This window comes from Melanotaenia boesemani, chromosome 3 (assembly GCF_017639745.1).
Source record: "Melanotaenia boesemani isolate fMelBoe1 chromosome 3, fMelBoe1.pri, whole genome shotgun sequence".
NCBI classification, from domain to species: Eukaryota; Metazoa; Chordata; class Actinopteri; order Atheriniformes; family Melanotaeniidae; genus Melanotaenia; species Melanotaenia boesemani.
Genome location: NC_055684.1, coordinates 19901043 through 19921602, shown reverse-complemented (window position 1 = coordinate 19921602; position 20560 = coordinate 19901043). Strand labels below are relative to the sequence as shown.

The window sequence follows — 20560 nt, the reverse complement described above, 5'->3', positions numbered from 1 at the left end:
TATTTAGAATTTAACAGAAATCACAGCACTTGTAAAAAAAAAAAGAAAAAAAAAGTTTCACAATCATCCTCAAATGATTAAACCCTGTTCTATGCTGAATACGTTTTTTTTTGTTTGTTTGTTTGTTTGTTTTTTTCTTTTTCATACAAAAGAAAATCCTCCTGTTACTAACTGGCAAGCTGTCCAAAATATTCCCCATCTCATGCCCATGCTGGGAAAGACTCCAGCCACCCTGCAAGGCTGTTCAGGATAAGCGGTTTAAAAAATAGATGGTTGAATGAAAAAGCACTTGTTTGCTTTATCTGCATTGCTCTGTTTTCTGCAGCTCCCTTTCATCATTAATGTCCAGGCAAAACACACAGCCTACAGACTAGTTCCTGCTCTACCTTAGCTTTCCTCTCCACATTAATTAATACAAGTTTTACATCTCCTTCGCTCACAGATAAAAGACAAGTCTCATTTTTTTTCTCCAGTCACTCATGCCCTCCTTATCCTTTGATCACACTAAGCAGTGTAACCCTGGCAGGACACCGATAATTCGCAGAACGCCCCATGTGGCTCTCGCACAGCTGCCTCAGGGACACCGCTGAGCTCTCCACCAGCACAGAGGCACCACCAGTGTCACACTTTAACTTCAAACAAATTCTCTGAGATTTTCACTCCACATGAAGCTGAGCTGATAGTGAAGCTTAACACTAAAATATCTGTAATGAGTGAGGTGAGTGACAGAAGAGACTTTCCCTGCTGTAGGGATAGTCTATCATGCTGATGTGTGCATGTCATGAATTAAAACACAGAAAGCGATTTGAAAAGGGGCACATGTTTACACTTTACACAAACCATTTACTTTTGTTTTAACTCTGGCAACTACTACCTACGCAGTAGGTAGTCAAAACTTTTGATAGAAGCAAATTCTTACCAGCAGTCACATAGTTAAGATAGACATGAGCCAACAATGCTCCACCAGCACTGAAACGTTTTATATCCCAACAAGAAACTCCAACTTTAAATTGCTGTTTAAATATTTCCCAGTCAGAAGTTTAAAGTTCTGATTTACTTCAGTGATGGGAAGCAACAGTGCTCCACAAAGCACATTGTTTGAAAAGAGACACATTTAGCCTTTTTTCACAAGCTAACACCATTTTTTTACGTCTTATTGTAACATCTGTGATGTGTTTTTGTAAAAAAACAAAGCAAAATCAACAGTACATGAACACCTTTTGCTTAGTTAATTTGCATTTCTATTTGAGTGGGTCATTTGAGGGTTGTGTAACCCATGACTTCACACTCCTCGTCTAACCGGTTTTGCCTCTTTAGAGATCTGTAAGATTGAAATAACCCTTAGAGCTACAGCATTAGCAAGCATTTAATAAAAAGCATTTTAACTTAGACCATGTATAAGGCTGATAAAAATAAATACTTAATGTGCAATTTAATTCTTAATTTATTTAATTTCCCTCAACTGCAATTCAACATTTGCAATTTGCTCATGGTTAATACTTTAGGGACATTTGTTTTTTAATAGTTGTTACTGTGGCTGTATTCATCGATAGAATGGCAATCAGAACTTCTTACATCCAACTTGTAATTAAAAGATGAAACAATTAATCAATTCAGAAAAAATAGACATCAGATTTCCGAGCCAGGATATAAAACATTACAAAGAATACTGTTAGATAATCATCATTTCATTTATGACTTCAGTTAAATGCACAAAATCAAAGCAAAAAAGAGGAAGAGTTTCAACTTCTGAGAGACAGTGAATGCAGCATCATCTGAAGTGGAAGTTTGCCTGAGATGCAGAGGGAGGAGGCTGGATAACATCGTACAGCAACGTAACTTTATCCAGCAAATCTAAACAGCTCACTGAATGTCACATTTTCAGATTTAAGGGTACAAAAAGCATTGTCTTTTCTCTTAGCTTAGCCTTTGTCTTAACTTTTGAGTTGGTCATGACTTCAGGCACCCAAGAATATGCTCTTAAGAACAGAAAAGAGTGACTTTCCCATATGTTCCTTTTAAAAATCTGGGCCAGTTCAATGCATGAACACACTACAAATAAAGTGCTTGAAGGGTTATTGAGTACCAGCGATTTCAAAAGAAGCAGACCCTGAGGAAAAGAGAGATGAAATGAACCCAAGTGAGTCACCTCATGCCCTGAAATAGGTAGGCTGAACAGAGGGAGAGGTCATGGCTGTGAAAGGTGCAGTGGTACTGTACCTCAGTGGTATTTTGACAAAATCTCAGCAAAGGTATGGCAGTAAATTGTACCACTTCTAAAAAAATTAAATAAAATAAATAATTAGTGTCACAATATGGCTTCTTTAACAGAAGCTTATTACAACCAGACACATTAAATTAATGGCCAGCAGATTAGACGTTACAATCCCAGAAAGTCCTACATTCTTTCTCTGCTCATATTGTTTATATTGTTTCACTCAAGTGTGATGCAGAGTTACTGCTCATGTAAACAACACTGTGAAACAGTTTATACCCCAGCTGTAACACAGCAGTTATACTGTAAATCCTGCTTTCATGAAGCTTGTAATGCTGTCATCTTGAGGTTTGCAATTTATGGTGATGCTGTATATTGTTGTTTTTTACTGAAATAGTTTCTCATTTTTCTCATATTCTGTCCCCTATTTATATCAACGATGTCCCGCAAATCCCCATATTGAAGTTGTTATTCAACTTACAAACAGAAAAAAATAAAGCTGGTTGCTCAAAAAAACTGAGTAAAAAGGAAGTCGAGGTGGGTGAAATTACCTGTAGCTGCACAACAGCTAACATGAGTCAGCGTAATGTACATTTCCACAGAACATTGTCCACAGAGTCATTTAACACCTACCACTCTGCTGCTGCTCTGGCTTCCTCTGTTTTTACACAAATAATGTTTTTACACATTCTTGGTGCAGTCATTTCCTCTTTATTATGGTACTGATATTAGACTGTTCGCTATGGTTTTGATGGTTTCATAAATTAAAAGCTATTGATAAGTTTTAACTTTGCATACAGTAGAACTGACAATTTTGAAACAAATAACCAGGATTTATTTGTTACTCGATAAATGAAAACGTGAAACCAGGCTACTGATGTATACGTTTATGGTTTCAAGTTAATGCACAATTTAAAATTGAAGGTCCCATATTCTGCAAAATCCACTTTCTAAAGATTTTCTAACACTTGTATGTGTCCTCATAGCCTGCGTATGAGGCCCAAAAATGAGAAAATTCTCTCTCACTTGCTTGCTCTACTTTTTAGCAAATGTATGCTCAAATGGGTGAGTCTCAAATCTTTCCCTTAGTGACCTCACAAAGGGAAATAACCACTGGCCCTGGTAGTAAATACTGCCATTGACCTGCACCATACCCTCCCTGACTAGCTGAGCCTGCCCTCTGAAATCACAGAGCGAGCGCCAGCAAAAGCTGAATCTTCTCCTAGAGAGGGGCGTGGACCGGCACCACTTATGAATATTTAAAGTTTCAGACACAGCAACAGCCCGTTCTTAGTAGAGCTCACTAGAGCCACATTTAGAATGGCTGAGATGAAGGACCAAGGCTGAATTTGGGGTAATACACTTTGAAAACAATGTTGTTCAACCTCTGACACCCATATGAAATTGTTGAAAAAATGTATAATATGGGACCTTTAATATTGTCTTTAAATAGGTATAGAGATGCTCATATCTATAGATGCGTCAGTAAAATACAATATGCCTCTAAATGTTCTCTCTTTTACATTTTCTTAGTCATGCAGTCAGTTAATGTGCTGCTTTTGTGGATTACCACTGTGTAAGTCCTATGTGGACACATTGTGTGCATACTGTCACGACACGGCCTTGTTTATAAATACAGCTGTCTGAGTGGAAGCTACTTACAGATTGTATATTTTTACATATGGCTCCAGGATGGTGCTTTGGCTCCATGGTTAGCGCTGTCACCTCACAGCCAGAAAACAATTACTTTGATTTCCTTTGATTCCCCAGAGTTTTTGTGTTTTCTGCCCAAAGATGCATTACTCATTACTCAAGCTACAAAAACGCTCCTCGGTGCAGATGTGAGAGTATTTTTTGTCTGATCTGATGATGTGTTGATTTCTTCTTCTTTCCCTCCTGTATTATTCACTCCTCTTCCACTTGAATGTTATGCAGCACAATCTAATACAGTTTTCATAGCTTGCTGTTGCAGATTACAGTCTCCTCTCCGTAAGCTAAGTTTTCTTTTTATATCTATGTGCATATGGGATGCTTGAGCTTACTGTATGAAATCTGAATAATTACATTTTCATTTCTCATTTGTGTTTGCATATTTTGGGCTCTGTGATGTGTCAGTTGCAGTTATATTTTAAGCATGTTCCTGCCATATTCCGAAAATAAGCTGAACTTTTGTTTATTCTTAAATGTTAACAACCAGCCTAAACAATGCAAATGTCACTTTTTTATTACTCTACTTTATTGGATGTGTCATAGCTTTTAGATTGAATAAGATCCAATTGGAATTATCTCATTGTGAGAATAAATCTTAGCAATTACAGATAATAGGTTTGGCTTCTTAAAATGAGTTGACAGTATGAGACTGAATTCTGTGATTCCAGGAAAGTGCTGCTGTAAGAGTCCAATTACTGAGTGTTAAAGTTTGCTTTCTGCACCACTCATGGCTGGATGTAGTGAAGAGGTTCTAGACTGTATCTGGATCAAACCTGCAATTATGATACAGTGCATGTCTGTAATGATGAAACAGCCTGAGTGCGCTTGAGTTCCCATTTGTTGTATTGTAACACTATTCAGCAGAATTCTGTTAATATTGTCCTTTTTCAGCTCATATCAGTGCAGTTATTCATTTGTCAACATGATGATAGACCAGGACAAAGATTTTCTTTCTTTTTTTTTTTTGTTGAGGTTTTATTCTTTGCACTTAATAAACTTAGTGGCTTCAGTGAAGATCGCCTAGATTAGTGGTTTTCAAACTTTTTGAGCCCCAAACAACATATGTTTGCGACCCCCACCCCCAATGCGACGACTTAGTGATTAATTGTGCGATGTATAAAATCAGTCATCCTTACATAAATGTAAGGTCGGAAAACTGTCCGCTGTAAAAAGGCACCTGCGTGCCCAAAATCAATTTCTTTGCAGAGATGATTTTTAATATGGCATGTGTACTAACTTTATTGTTTATGAGTCAATGTGGTAAAAACAATGTGCTGATTTAAAAGATTTATCTCTTCATTATTTTGTTTTTGACAGCCCTGATAACAAAACATCCCAAAATGATTTGATAAATGTAGGCTATATATTTAAAAAAAAATGATCTGGCAACCCCCTCAAATTATCTCGCTACCCCCAGTTTGAAAACCACTGACCTAGATTATTCATTCTAGTGTAAATAAAGCAATTAAAAAATAAAATAAATAAACATTGCTTTTAGTGTGCATAAATCTTTAACTCTTTTGTGACTTTTTTTGAAAATCCCTGTACCAAACACTGGCAGAGAAGCACTTCTGTGTCACCTACTAAAGGGATGTGTAATGGCTCCTCTTCCCCAGAAGTGCTTTTTTCTTTCTCTTTTAACACCTGCAGCAGGGTGAGCAGGGTGCAAAATGCCACTGAAAGGCAGAGGTTACAGAAAAAAAGGGACCTCCTGTCTTTTCCCCTTTGTTATAGGTGAAGAGATTCATATGGGATTTGCACTACATATAAGAAAATATTCCCTATAAAGGTCCCATTTCTTAACACATAAATTAAGTCTGATTAGACTTCTTTGTAGATTTACAGAAACAAAATGCGTTAGAGTTTAACATCTTTATCATGAAGCAAAAACAATGAGATCATTTTCCTTACATGACTGCACATGCTGTGATGCAAACACTACACATGCACACATGATGTTGATCCCGAGGTGATCCCGTGAGCCAGACTACTTTCTGCCAGCATTTCTGCTTACTGGGCTAGACACACAGCAACCACTGCATTCATTTATTTCATAAAATATAACATTTGCAAATTACCTCATATTTTTGTCATACTGTCACAGCGAACGGTGTGATATTTTTTTAGCTTTTGTTATCAACTCTTTGTTTATTCGCACAACTGAGAAGATTTGTCTCACTTTCACTGAACTCAGCATGGATTTCAGCCTTTCAGAGAAAAAGCTTTAAAACTGCACTGTGTGGTATCAAACACTCCCTATCAGATAACGTTTCATTACAGCGAATGATTGGGCCACTCAAACTCTCTCACAGGTGCTCAGCCTCACACAGCACTCAGGTAGAACTAGCTGGTGAAGATGGTCAGGATGCTTTTCCTATAAAAACTCACTTAGTGAGCTTTTAAAGAAATCTTTAAGTTATAAATTTGTAACTACTTTATTATTCAAGTAATTTATCAATGCTAAATTGCATGCCAAATCAGACAGGTCCTGCTATAGTACAGTATAATATTGTTGTTGGCCTTATTAAGAACCTATTTGTAATTATACACAATGCATACAATTAAAATCAGTACGATCAAAACAGGCTCTCAGGGTCACACAAGTTACTTTTGCTTATCATTAAGATGAAGGATGCTCTAAACTTTCCTCTGTGAGCTCAGCAAACCGACTCCTTTGAAATAAATTAAGTTTAAGTTATGAAGATGGAAAGAAGAGAGGCTACTCAGAGGAAATTCCCACACTGATGTATGACATACTGGTTAATAGATGTTTAAATCAAGGTAAAATATGCAATGACTTCCTCCACCCAGAGAGACTGTACCATAAACAGTTGTAAAAAGTATGGCACAGAGCCTGGATAAGCCATTCACTTGTTATGGCCATGTGAGTAAACAAACATGACTCGGCAGAAACACAGAGCAGCAACAAAATGGGCTGCAAGATGAACTGTGATTTTAAATATTGAATATATAGCTGTTCTGCTTTTAATAGGTGGGCAATGCTGTCAAAACTCTTCCACAACGATTGAGCCAAATGTGTCACCTCCTTCATGACTCCAAGAAAAAAATGTTTTTAAGCCAGTAAAAAGTTTAAACAAAGAACACTGAACAGGTTCTTTTTCAACAAGAGAATATCTTACTTGTGCACTTTTTGAGCCCAGACCCTTTCTTCACAGCATGGCGGCTGAGTTTGCAGCTGAAGTTGTTCTCCCAGAACTCAGCAAACCAGATATTCCTTCTGTTGTTTTCCAGCGTTCGGCTGATGAAGTAACGATCAAACCCTAAACAGATCAATGGTTTCACTGTCACTGCACAGAAAGTGTAAACAACAGCGTTGGTACAAACTGTGAGACATAGCCACCAAGTGTCTTATAGTATAACAGTGTAAACACTGTGGATATGCAGTTTATTAATTCCTTTGTTTATTTCAGTTTTTCTATTTTGATGATCAAGTGATAATCAGCTACTTTTATCCTCCTTAAACAGCAAAAATCAGAACCAGCCTTGGCTTGCATGAAGACAATATTTCTCTGAAACAAGCACATGGTTGTAAAAGAAAAGGACTTCTGATGTTTGCACAATACTCGTGTCTGTACCTTTGATGGACTGACGCTTGGGCAAGATGGTGACTGCTCCTTCTGCCATCTCCTCCTGCTGCACAACTGGAGAGATTTTGGAGCCCCAGCTGTCTGAACCCACCCAGATGAAATGACCCGTCTGGTTGGCCTTTTTTGCTGCATGGAGAAGCCGCCTGCAAATACGAGGAAACAGATGTTGCCACGGATATGGTCAGCATCCCAACCAACTTCACTTTGATTGTGTCTCGCGATTCATTACACAGTGGACAGCCAGAGATGCACTGAGACGACTGCATGTCTGTCTGCTGCAGTCGTGTTTTTCTTATCTTCAAAGAAGAGTTATAGCATGTAGCTATTACCGGGATTTACCTGATATCGTCTTCGTTGGCAAAAAGTATGACAACCCGTGCATTTGGATTTTCTCTGAGTCTCCGGATGACCTTGTCGAACTCTCCCTGTTTAGGCTCCCGGGGAATCTTGACTGACTGTGAGATGCAAACACCGCCTAAAACAAGGAATTTGCAGATGTTAGATGCTCTGTGCAGTGTGCCAGAAAAATCACAGAAATGCAAACATACAGTTGCTGAAGAGAAAATAACCACCATGCTTCCTTTGAAAGGTTTATTACAGTGGAGACTTTTGTTTTCTTTCCTATGATAGAACAACAGAAATGGTGTTAAAAGTTTTATATATATATATATATATATATATATATATATATATATATATCATTAAGTAAAAGAGAAATAAGTGACCATGTGGGATAGAGTGCATGTTAAACACAATAGCACAATAATGTGTTGGTTCATTAGATGGTTTAATTAAAAAAATAATATATATTATCTTGTATGTCTGACACCTTAGTTTTGTGTTTATATTCTTAACTAAATTATAATAATGTATTTCAATGTGACTAAATATTTTGCACAAGTTTTACATTAAAAAGCAGATTGTATGTTGATTTTCTACAATATTTGTTTTTTCATCTTATTCCAGAGTTTCCTCATGATGGAATACACAGAGTTCACAAAGTAAGTTCACTAAAAGTGTAATGTTGATGCATAAATTATATTCAGGTGGAAAAAGTGGTTACAACTGGTATTTCTAAAGAAAGAATGTCAGCATCTCACAAATTATTTAAACCATATGTATGTTTAACTCAATCTAAATCATTGGGAAAGGTAACAAAATTAATCAAACAGAAAATTCTACTAATATGGCATAAACAAGTGTTTTTTTTTTGTTTGTTTTGTTTTTTTCCTGATTATGTTATGTTTTCTTATTATATAGTAAATATATTCTAAATTTTGGGTTGCATGAAATACTGTACCGATCATAACTTCATGATTGTAAACAGACCAGTTTATTTATCATTTCAAATTCTCCACAAAGCAGGAACTCGTAGGAACTGACTTGTGTGGGTGAAAGCATGAGAAATTATTTATCAATTAACTTAAAATTAATTAATCCCACATTTCTCACACTTGGCTGAGTCACATATTGATGCACCACCTACGCAAATAACCTGATGCGTGAATCCCACACAGAAAAATTCAACAGGGAAAGTTGATTACTGTCTCATGTGTGACACTAATAAAATCCAACAGTTCTGTGGTCTTCTGCTCTGGTGCCCTAGTTCAATGAAGGGGCTTCTAAAACTGCCCTGATTTAGCCATATGACAGTTCTGAGGTCTGAGATAGACTTCCTGTGGGTCCGGCCCATTTTCACACACCTGTCACTAAACATTAAGTTCCAGGAGGTTGAATAATTTCTGGCATATTTTTCAGACGTGCAAACATTTGCAACTATAGGATTTATACATAAATTAATAACAGATGGAAAATGATCATTTTTCATGGCACACAGGATGTATTCAGAGTGTCACAGTTAGATGAAAGAAACTACTCTATAGTCTGCCAGAAAGCAGCAGGATGCTCAGGCTGAGGTGGATTTTATACGTTTTTATGCTTGGGACTCTGTGCAGACACCTCATCTCACTGATGCTCTTTAAATGGATACCAATGATGTTCCGATGGCTTAAATGACCTGCTGCATTGCCTTGTTTTCCCACACCAGTCTGAGATGTCTTCATTTAGGATGATTTGTACTGCTCCTATTAAAACATTAACAAAAACATGGCTCAGGGTTTTGGCTTTCTTAAAAAATTTTTTCAGAAATGCTATCAGTTTCTGAGCTTTAAACGCAGAGAGGTGGAGATGACCAAGACAGAAAATCTATGATATTGATTCCCAAAAGAGCTCAACTGCCACACATCAGCTCTACTGATGGAGACAGAGGTGTAGATCTTTGCCTCCACCCTGTCTTCTAAAGCCAAACACTCTCTTAGATGCTTTATTAATGCTAAGCTGCAGATTCATAACATTTCAAGATTTTTAATTCCTAATTAATGTTTTATACCAAACGATGATAGTCGTGTCACCTGCAAACTTAAGAAAAAGAGATTTCTTAATGTCTGGGTATGTCATGTGTGCAGAGTGTGAACAGGAGAAACTGAATACACAAGCTGAATCTGAGATCTTCCTCAACATTAAGACTGACATTCTTGACATGTCTTATCCACTTCATCATGTCGACTTAAGATTTTTACGTTTTCCTGCACAAATTAGTGAACAGATAACACATGTTCCTTCTGTTCCCACAGAATATCTGTTGTGGAACATAATATTACAAGAGGAAAAGGACAATATATTTAGATCCTTTACACCCACCAACAACCACAAAACATTCTCATTACTGATGCTCTTTTTGCTTATTTATTGACATGAGAAGAAACTACATCAAGTCTTTTGATTTGAGTTGTGATCACATATTGGATTTTTCGTACCTGTGCTGTATGCTTCCTCCGTTTGAAGAGTTACACAGGCTTAAAAAAAAAGTGACTTTTATTTCATCCTGAAAATTGAGCAATAAATTATGGGCCTGGTCTCGCACCAACAGTGAAATTTTAATCCCTTTCTCTCTGTGGCTGATAGTTTTAAACTTCTTTTTTTTTTTGTTATTGGTCACCCAAAATGCATTTCTGTTGACTCATATTTTAAGAGAAATTAAATCTCAGCTGTTTATTAGATATAAATCATGAAAAGGTGTTTTTTTTAAGTACATTTCAGAGTTGTTTTCACTCGCATTTCTACTGTTTAAGTCAGCACTTTTTTTTAAGTGTGGCTAGATAACATATGCAAACAGTCATTCATCTTAATCCTGACAGTTAAGTTTTATTTGATCAATTCTTCCTTTACTGGGGTGAAACAGATGTAGAAGACCACAGCACCTGGCCTATTTGAGACACTCAGCTTATGATAAATTTGGGCAGCAGTCCAGTGGGGGAAATGTAGAGCTCCTAAAAGTTATGGGTAGAATCTCTAAAAAGTCTCACATTAACTGTCTTAATGCTTCAAATCATCCTTTAGTTTGTGCTGTTATGCTGCAGGGATCGTGTGTTCTGACTGCAGTCATGAGAGGTTTTCATCACTTCACCCATGTGCTTATGATGACCCACTTGTCCGGTTGACTCAAACAGGCTCCATTATCAGACATTTTGGGTGTTTACTTAAGTGGATGGGATTAGATAAGGGGAATGCATTCTAAGCATGCATCACTCTGCGGTTTCTCACATGCCACAGTAGACTATCACAGTGTTATCTTAAGCATGTCCTCAGAAAAATGAATGGAAACTAATAGTGACAAATGGCTGCAGCAGTGTCAGGTCAGCCATAGTCTGTCTTTGTCACAAAGGATGAGGATGAGTCGTCTTATCTCTACCATATCTGTTTTTATGTACAGCGAGATGCATTCAAGATAAGCTCCGACATGCACAGCACACTGAATGTGAAATCAAAACAAATGAATAAATAAGATGTCAACAGAACTTCAGGATACCAACAGTGTTTTTCTGGGTCAAGTACATGAAGGCTGCGTTTCAGCTATAGATTTCAGCACCAGTGGACACTACAACTCAGGGATACATTAACAAAGAAAGAGATTTAGAATGAGGAGAAATGGCATGCAAAAATGTCAACATGTGAACTGATTTATTTTTTTAATGGCATACATTAATCAGAAGCTGAACAGGCAGTCAAGCAGTTTGCGTTTGTGTTGTGACCACAGAGACTGAGTCACACCGACTGGACTTAACTACATTGGTATATAATTCAGAGTTAACACATTGCGATCAAGTAGAGCACATTTCTCTTTTCTGTGGTTTGTTCTTTGTGCTTCCTAAATTCCTAAAGTGTCACCAACTTAAAAAAAAAATCACTACAAGTCAAAGCCAACTAAAATCACAGCTAAAGTGACTTTGTTTAAGCTTGCTTGTTAAGTTTGATGCGTTGCATCTCCTCTTTTCAATCCTTTTGTTGAAGGTTTTTTCCCCACTTCAGGGTGTCCTGGTTACAGAGAGAACTGATGCTGCTGTGCTCACACACAATGTCACATTTATCTGCTACACTTTTTCTCTACATGAGAAAAAAAAAGGTTTCTAGGAGAAACTAAATAGTGAAAGCCTGAATCTTTATACACAACCACACATTATTTCATATTGTTTTATGTATTCATCTGTTTTAACTGAGGAGGGGTAAACCCATTCATCTGCTTTAAGTGTCCTTGCTGTCATGTTAGATTTGGAGGCAACCCCTTTAGCTTGTGTTTTCTGAATTTTCAGTGTTTCTTTATGCCACATTTCTCGTTCTGTGTTTCATTTACTTATATCATTTTACTGTGTTTTGTGTATTGTTTCTGTTTGTAAACCCTCAAAATGCTCCTGCTAAGTATTACCACTATCATATACCATTAGAAAGAGTGTGTGGGTTTCTCCTTGACTTGAGATTTTGATCATATCTTTTAATGCACCTGCACTAGAGAGGTTTGGATGATATTTAATGTATTCATTTTCTTTCGGTTGAACATTTTAGTTAGAAAGATTTAGCATATTATCGTTATATAGTTTGTTAAATATACTTCAGTTATAATTTATTATATATTAATTTATTTATTCGTGTTCTCTTATAACCACAAAGTTACATGAGTATAAGAACAACTGTGCTTTCATTACCTTATCAACATTAACATTTAAATATGCCAAAGGATGCCCCCCTTACCAGCCTGAAACTGCCAAACCTGACTGTAGCCCAAGAAGGAACAAGCAAACACAGTCTAGAGCATTTTTATGCAACCGCAACAGTGTTTTAGATCAGGATAGTTTAACTAGCTGTTGCACTTTACAATTTGTACCACCAGATTTCACAACATCCAACTCAACAGATCTTTAAAATGCACAGGACTTGGGATGTGGGGAGCTTAAGTGGTTAAGCAGGCACCAAAACAGCTGGCCTGGGTTCAAGTCTTGACCCATTGCCCTTTACCCATTCTTCTTTACCCATTTTTCTTTACCACACTTAAAAAAATAAAATACTGGTCTTGTGCAGTCTACAGCTTCATTACTTCTGCTAAACTGATCACTTCACTTCATTTTATTTATTTATTTTTATTTTGTGTGTGTGTGTGTGTGTGTTTTAACTCACTGATTTAGATTTTACAGGTCAAAGCTATTTTATCTTAACCAGTGTTGATTTGAGCATCTCAGTTTTAATAAGCCAAAACACTACAGACCACATCTGTAAGGTTTCCTCCTACAGTCCAGAAGACATGCATGCAAGGTTAACTGTCTGTCCTTCTGTGCTGGCCCTGTGATGGACTGGCGACCTGTCCAGAGTGTACCCTGCCTTATGCCTGGTAACCGATGAGCAGGGATCCAGCCCCCTGTGGTGTTGCATTGGAATAAGCCTGCATAGATATAGGATGGGAGGATGTACGGTATCACTGCATTTACTGCTCCATCAGGTCGGAAAAGATCAACTGCTTTAACATGCAGCTTTTTAACTCCTCCGGCTACATGTGCATTTTTGTGTATTTGCTAAAATAAAGCACCAGACTAATGAGACACAGACTGAGCACAAGACACAATGTCTGCATGTATTATGCAGGAGACTGTGCAACATCAGCGCTTTTATGGTGATAATCTGAATAGCAAAACACCACTTAAAAATCTTGGATTACATCTTTAAGATGCACTACATGATCTGACAAAGCCTTTCTACTTTAAGAGGAGATATACATTTGCAACAGCTCATTTCCCATGTCATGACTTCCATGCAATCATCTGAAGTAAGAAAAACTGTAATTTCTTTCTCTAATTTGAACACATTAAGTAGGGACCTCTTGGTCAGCACAGTTATTCCATAAAAAAGAAAATAACAGGTAAATATAAAAAGCTCTATATAATGATCAGTTATTGCTAGATAATTGAGGACTGCAGAGTAATTTGATGGAGGTCAGTGGAGAATGTGATGTATAATATAGGAGTTGTGCTGTGATTTTATAAATGCAATGTGAAAAGCAGAAAAGTCACTGAAGTTCATGGGGGAGTTTAAGCTATGAACTGACTGTATTCAAAGAGCAAAAACAGATCCTGAGAAGCAGGGTTTGATGCTGGAAAAATAACTTTCTGGTGCATTTACAGCACAAAGACAAGTCATAGGATTGTGCTGATTTGCTTTGTGTCAGGAGTTCTTTTTTTTTTTTTTTTTTTCGTAAGTGAGGTTTTAAATAATCTATGCAAATTATTCCACTTTCCTACAAAGTTCACCGTGGAATGCAAAGTGCTCTACTGGTCTATGAAAAGTCAAATCTGATGATATCTTTATAAAAAGACATTTTTTTTACAACTAAAGTCCCACTAAAGTGTCACTTATTCTACCCTGTAATCGATTACGATTTGTCCAAGCTCAGGTTATGTTCAATTTAACTGACGAAATAAAAAAGAATTAGACTTAAAAACACAATTTGTTGTTTTTCTGCACTACTAAGTTTCCTAATTGTACATCTTTCCCGTTATTCGTTTTCCACACATGTCTTTTAATGTGTTTAGTCTGTGGAGTCACTCAAGTAAGTAAGTGGCACACACCATCTTGATTTCTCTTTTGCTCCTGACTCTAAAAAGCTGCTTTCTTTTGTGCTAAAATGTGCAAAGCTGTTTGATCTCAAAGTAGAGATTGTAAAAATCAAGTAAAAGCAAATTATGTAAATGAGGCAAATACAATGCCATGCTTAAACTGAAATGAATATTTTTTGTTAGTGATGTTTGACATGTACTATAAAATGATGTGGAATAAAAAAGAAAGGTAATGTAGACAAGAATTAATAAAAACATTTGTGAAAATGTGAAGTATAAGGCAAAAACAGAGTTTATACACTTCCAACAAGTTAGTAACATATCAGGCTTTCCTAAATTACAACAAGCTTAGTTGTAATTTCCTAACATAGTCTTTAGTAGTAGCTTCCAAGGCTCCTGGAAGGACTTTCCAAAGTTCGAGGATTCATCAGTATATAAGACCTGTTTTTATTTTATTTGCTGTTCTTGTGCTTTTGAGAATACCTCCGCCTTTCCCTCTGTTTCACTTCTTGAATGTCTTCCTGACAGCCATCCTTTAATGAAAACTATTTCTGACGAGGCTTTCACATACAGTCGTCAGATCAACCAGGTCAGATGCATCTTTCAGGTTCTGTGTCAGGCATTTCAGTTTTTTTTAAAGGACATTACTGTGAGATATTAACTGCTGAGTGCATTGTCACTTTTTTAGACATGCCACTTCTTTTAGTCTCCCACTTCTAGTTTTTACAAAAGCTAATAGATCTTTTAGAATCACCTTACTGGTGCAAAAAATGGTATTTATTCCTGTCAAACTGTCATCTCTGACATTTTCAAAAGATGCAACTAAATAAATGGGAACAAAATATGCCTTTGCAAAAGACAGCTAATAACAAAGTAGTTGACTATGTAAAACTGGTTATGTGTAGAGGGAAAATCACTGGTTCATACATTAAATTGCTTTAAGTTTTAAATTCTTTAATAATTAATATGTCAGTGTTTTACACTAGAAAAAAAAGAACACATTCATTATGTGGTGCTTAGATAAAATGACTAGAGGAAGAAAACCTTTAAAATACATTCAGAAAGCCTCCTCAGGACCACTTCAAACAACTCTAAGAAAGTCTGACTCATTGGAAGCAACACATAAAAATGATGGGTGAGTAAAGACTTTTCCAACTACTGGAAAACGGTCAAAGGATATTCAACAAACACTTTGTCTGCTTATAAACTTCATAGACTGTGAACTTCTTAGATAGCAAAAACAACAAAATAATAATCTTAACAGTTTGGCCGTTTTTATTTATCTCGTGTTTTTATCACTGCTGGTTTGTTGGCAGCGCATCTTTAAAACATTCACTGGTTTCAGAAAACTTGGTGGAAACTTTTGCTAAAGGCCAAACTACGGAGTCATTAATTTCTGCTGTAACTCTGGATTCAGACAAAAACAGGGATTCTCTGAGGGAGACTTGTGTTTGACCATAATCACAATATTAGTCCTGGCAACAACACTAACTTCACTGTAGAAAATATGTGACATATGTCAGGAGACACAAAAAAAACTCATTTATTTTCACACCAATTATTTTCCTTCTGTAAACATTCAACCAATTAAATGCTGTAACCTTTAGTTTGTGTATTTATTGTTTAACTGAATGTGTGGAATATAAAATAAGTCAATTAAATTGACAAACTATCAGGTTAGATCAAATTATCACCTAATCTTTAACATTCCCTGGAGCGTTTGTTTTAAGGTCATTATTTTGTTTTTTTTTAGCTGGAAACCATTCTCAGTACCACATTTGTTTTCCTCCCTGTTACATTATTCATAATTCAACAATTCAAGCTTCTCTTCATGTTTGTAGAATCCAGGTGATAGTGTAAAGTTTTCTTTTTTTCTAAAGTATCTGAAAGTAGAATGGGAGATTAAGTGGAGCAGATGTCTATCTCACAAACCTAAGTATCCAGCTTAAACTTTTCCTTTTTGATAAAGCTTTTGGTTAGTGTTGTCTCAGATGACCCTGAACCATGCCCCGACTGCTGGGAGATCTCCCAAATGTCCTGAGTCTGGTTCTGATGGCGGTCTATACATAAACAAAATGTTCTTCTCTCAACTGCTGCCTGTCAACCAGTTCATGTTCAAGATTCAATTAAATTAGTACGAACTCCATGATTTGAACAGAGCTATAATTAACTGACTGATTTGGACTGCAATCACAATTTAGATTATAGTTTTTTTTTATTGAATTTAGTATCTGGCTTTATTAGATGTTTAAAGGGCCTTAAAATGAATTATCTTTAACTTTGCCTTATATAAATAAAATGAAGTGAATTGTTACTATAATAAACACTTAACTGTAGCAGAATATAACAACACAAACAGGTAGCGTCAACAACTGCAGGGAAATTCTTTACCGATTTTCCATATGTCAAAGATGTGAACACAGCTTCAGCGAGACTGAAAAAGTAAACAGGTCCCGGAATAATGAATCTGTTCAAGCATAAAGGAAGGAAAACATGCTTCAGGCCTCTTGACAAGTGAGTGTGGAAACTGATAAAAGATGTTTGTAGTTTTCTGCTTTGCCTCTAATTGGTCTCTTATCAATTTTCTTTCATTAGAAGAAACAGCCCACCTCCTAATACAAACCTGTCAGACATACACTCACAGGTTGGTGTAAAAGGAGCAACATGACATTAACAGAAATTAGTGGTATTATTTAGAAATTTTTTAAAATATGTTTCAGGCTCATTCGAAAAAAAACCTCCCATTTTTTAAAATAACATTTAATTACATCATTATGTGGTGAATTACCAGTATAAACTTTAAAGTGTGCTGACTTATTATAACGTTTTGATGGTCAATCGATCAATTTGACATATCGATCGATTTTTTAAATATTTCAAAACATTCAAAATTATTGTAAAATATTTCACATTTGCTATATTTTGTGAACTTTTTATTTTTTGGTCATTGATAAAAAAAAAAAAAAAAAAAAAAAGACAAAAAAAAAGCCCGAAGAGGACATCTCTTCTTTGTTGTAAAAAACGTGTCCTTCCCTCTCACAATTAGGCCTTCTGCATGGTGGTGTAGTGGATTAGCACTGCTGTCTCATACAAGTCTTGGCTCGGTTGAATGTGTCTTTGTGTTCTAATAATGTGGGGGCTGTGAAATTTGTCTCAGTGGTGGGATGGTGGCTGCTTGGGGATAAGCTCTGCAACCCTGCATTGGAACGTGTGGGTATGGGCAATAGACGGACTTTTTTTATATCGCCGTGAAAAAGACGAAGTTTCCGCTTTCACTTTTCAACTAAATCACAAAAGTGACTGGACGTTGGACAAAGCCATCTTTTCAACGTCTTTTTAACAGACTTGTGCTGAGTGGGTAAGCAGTTAATATTGAAGTAGCATCTTTGATGCTTTTATGTTCACATTGAGATATAAAGTTATAACATATTTCCAGCAATTCACAATTATAAATCTAACTGTATTACGTTTCAATTTGTGCATGTGTTAAATGCTACATTCACATCGCCATTTTTTCACCTGCAGCACAGGGAGGATGTTTAATCAGGGGTTCAAAGTCATGCAGCATTGAGTAAAACAGTTCAGTGACACAATCACTTAAGTCATGTAGAGTCTTTATCTATTTTATCTCGATACTGATTGTGTCAAAACAATCAACTGATAAAGTCAACTCTCTGCTTGGCTGACTCAGCTGACATGTATTTTCCTCTTTGGTCTCAATTCAGCCTCGTTTTTTAAATTTTTTTTCCTTAATTATAGCAACATGTTCTCTTTAAACAGAGCAGAGTAACGATAAACTGTAGCCTTTTCATGTAATATCAATCTAAGTTAACTCGACTGCATTCAAAGAACAATGCAGTTAAATCTGTGCAGCTAAATGTTGCAACCCCAATCAGCCGTGTAATTGCTGACACACCCCATTCCTCCGGCAACAAATGACTTCAATCACTCAATCTTGCTGCAAGGCACAATCAACCCATTTCAAACAGGCACATTTGAACGGTCACTGCCCTTAAAGGATACTAAAAGTAAAAACTTCTACATTTTCTCTTTGTTTCTCCATCGTCTGAATTAAAACACAGAAAACAGGAAAACAGTTTACCTTCTTTGTGTTCTTGCTCTTTCGGTTTAATGCTACATTGCCTCCATCTACAATAGCTGGTATGAGTAGCACATTTTGGGAAATCTGGCAAGTTGGCAATATTAACAAGTATATTATAATGGAAGCCATTATAAAAGATGGATGGGGTTATGGTCAAGTTCAATGTTCCTTTTTCTGACATTTGATCTTGAGTTGGCATTGTCTCCGACAAGCTAATCATCATAATGTTTTTCAACACCCAAAGCAAAGTGTCAAGATTCATCATCCCCCAAAGCCTAAGCAGAGCAGGACGGAGGTGGTGTCTGCCATATCACATTTAAATAAACAAAAGCGAATTTAATCACGAGGTGCTCCATCAAGCCAGCCTCTGCACTCTGATGTGCATCATCACAGACGTCCCGCTAACACGTGAATTTGACTTTAAGTGTGAGACATTAAACCAATACACAGCGAGAATAATGGCTTCTGTGTTATTTTTCACCTCTAAAGTAGAGGTACTAGTTTCAATCAAAACAATTGACTTCTGCGTGACCTCCTTCCTCTGACTACAGTCCACAGATGCCTTGAGCGTGCCTGAATCCACACACCCTGCCCTTAGAATAGAAGTGCTTTAGAGTGTAGCCTACCTAATTGACTTTGTAATAGTGTCATAGTTCACTGCCACCAAATTGACTGAATTTTCAAGCATGCTTTGGCAACAGTGATAGCCTGAAAAAATACAAAAGAGCCTCCCTGTGCAACTCTACATTTATCACCTCTGCTATAACAAGAAGCAACGAAACAGCAACACTGGAACATTTGATATTCCTGTTTTTTATTGAGAATTCATCAGTCCGAGCAAATGACAACAAAATGAATCCTCTCTTTATTCAGTAATATGTTTTCTTTGCTGTTGCTTGACTCAGATGGTGGCCCTTTATTGTACAGGTGATTGTAGGGTTAGGATTTGTTTGCTTTGTTTTATGCACTTCTAAAAGTCGTGTTTAAGATTTTTCAGGGGGAGTGTTTAAAGGATAAATGTCTGGAGTGGGAATCTCTAAACACCTAAATTGGAATACAGCTATAGTGAAGAAAGTTGTCATGTGATTTTCTTTTTTTCCTTTGTGTTAGAACATCAAAAAAATTTTAATGTTATATCTAGACTCAAATATATGCATCATGGCACAAAAGGCCAGGTACTAAAACTGAACACAAACAGTATTTGTAATTTGTTTTGCCTTTTGAGATGAAGTTGGGATGAAGCGTTAACATTACTTGCTTCATGGTTACATTTACATTTGCATGTTTTTTTCTTTTTTTTTTAACTTTCTTTGGTTGTATCATGGTTTTTCATCTTTGTCATGTTTTCAAAATATTTCAGTTTAACTTTACAGAACTCAAAGTTTTGATACCGGACATGTCCAAATGGCACTGGTCAGATTTCTTGCTCAGCCATTTTGTGCATCCTATAGACTGTGCAGGCGCTTCACCGTTCGCTGACCAGCTTCCCTTTGTGTTGTATCCAACTTCACCTAATTCCTTCCCATCCATTCATTGTCTATAGTTGCTTAATCCAATTTAGGTTTTGCAGAGTAATATGCAAATAGAATATATATATATATATATATATATATATATATATATATATATATATATATATATATATATATATAATTTTTTTTTTTTTTTTTTTTTTACATTTTTGAATGAATACACATTCTTCCATGTCTGCATCTCACTACAAAGATTTAATTGTTTTTTCCACCCTACTACATGTATGATGTTTTAAACTTTTAAACAGCAGCAGAAGGCTACTTACTATGCAAAGACACAAAGAGCAGTTGTTCTCTTTCAGGCAACTGTATATTGAGCTGCTGAAGATAAGGTTGTGGTTCTGAAGCAGGAACAGAATGCATCTTTTACACAGACAGTTTGGCTTAAAAGTTCTGCTAGATGCCAAGGTTATTTTTCATCTACTGTCGATGTGAACTGACTTACCACCATAGTA

General features: G+C 36.4%; 1 protein-coding gene across 1 annotated transcript in view; it reads right to left on the bottom strand.

Annotated features, from left to right (window-relative positions):
* LOC121637246 (metabotropic glutamate receptor 4-like) overlaps positions 1-20560 on the bottom strand; it is a 218966-nt gene that overhangs the window by 44878 nt on the left and 153528 nt on the right. The window contains exons 4-6 of the mRNA XM_041981278.1: positions 7873-8008; positions 7522-7676; positions 7066-7206 (exon numbers count right to left, since the gene is read on the bottom strand). Of these exons, the coding sequence (XP_041837212.1) occupies positions 7066-7206; positions 7522-7676; positions 7873-8008 (432 nt within the window). The remainder of the gene's footprint in view (positions 1-7065; positions 7207-7521; positions 7677-7872; positions 8009-20560) is intronic.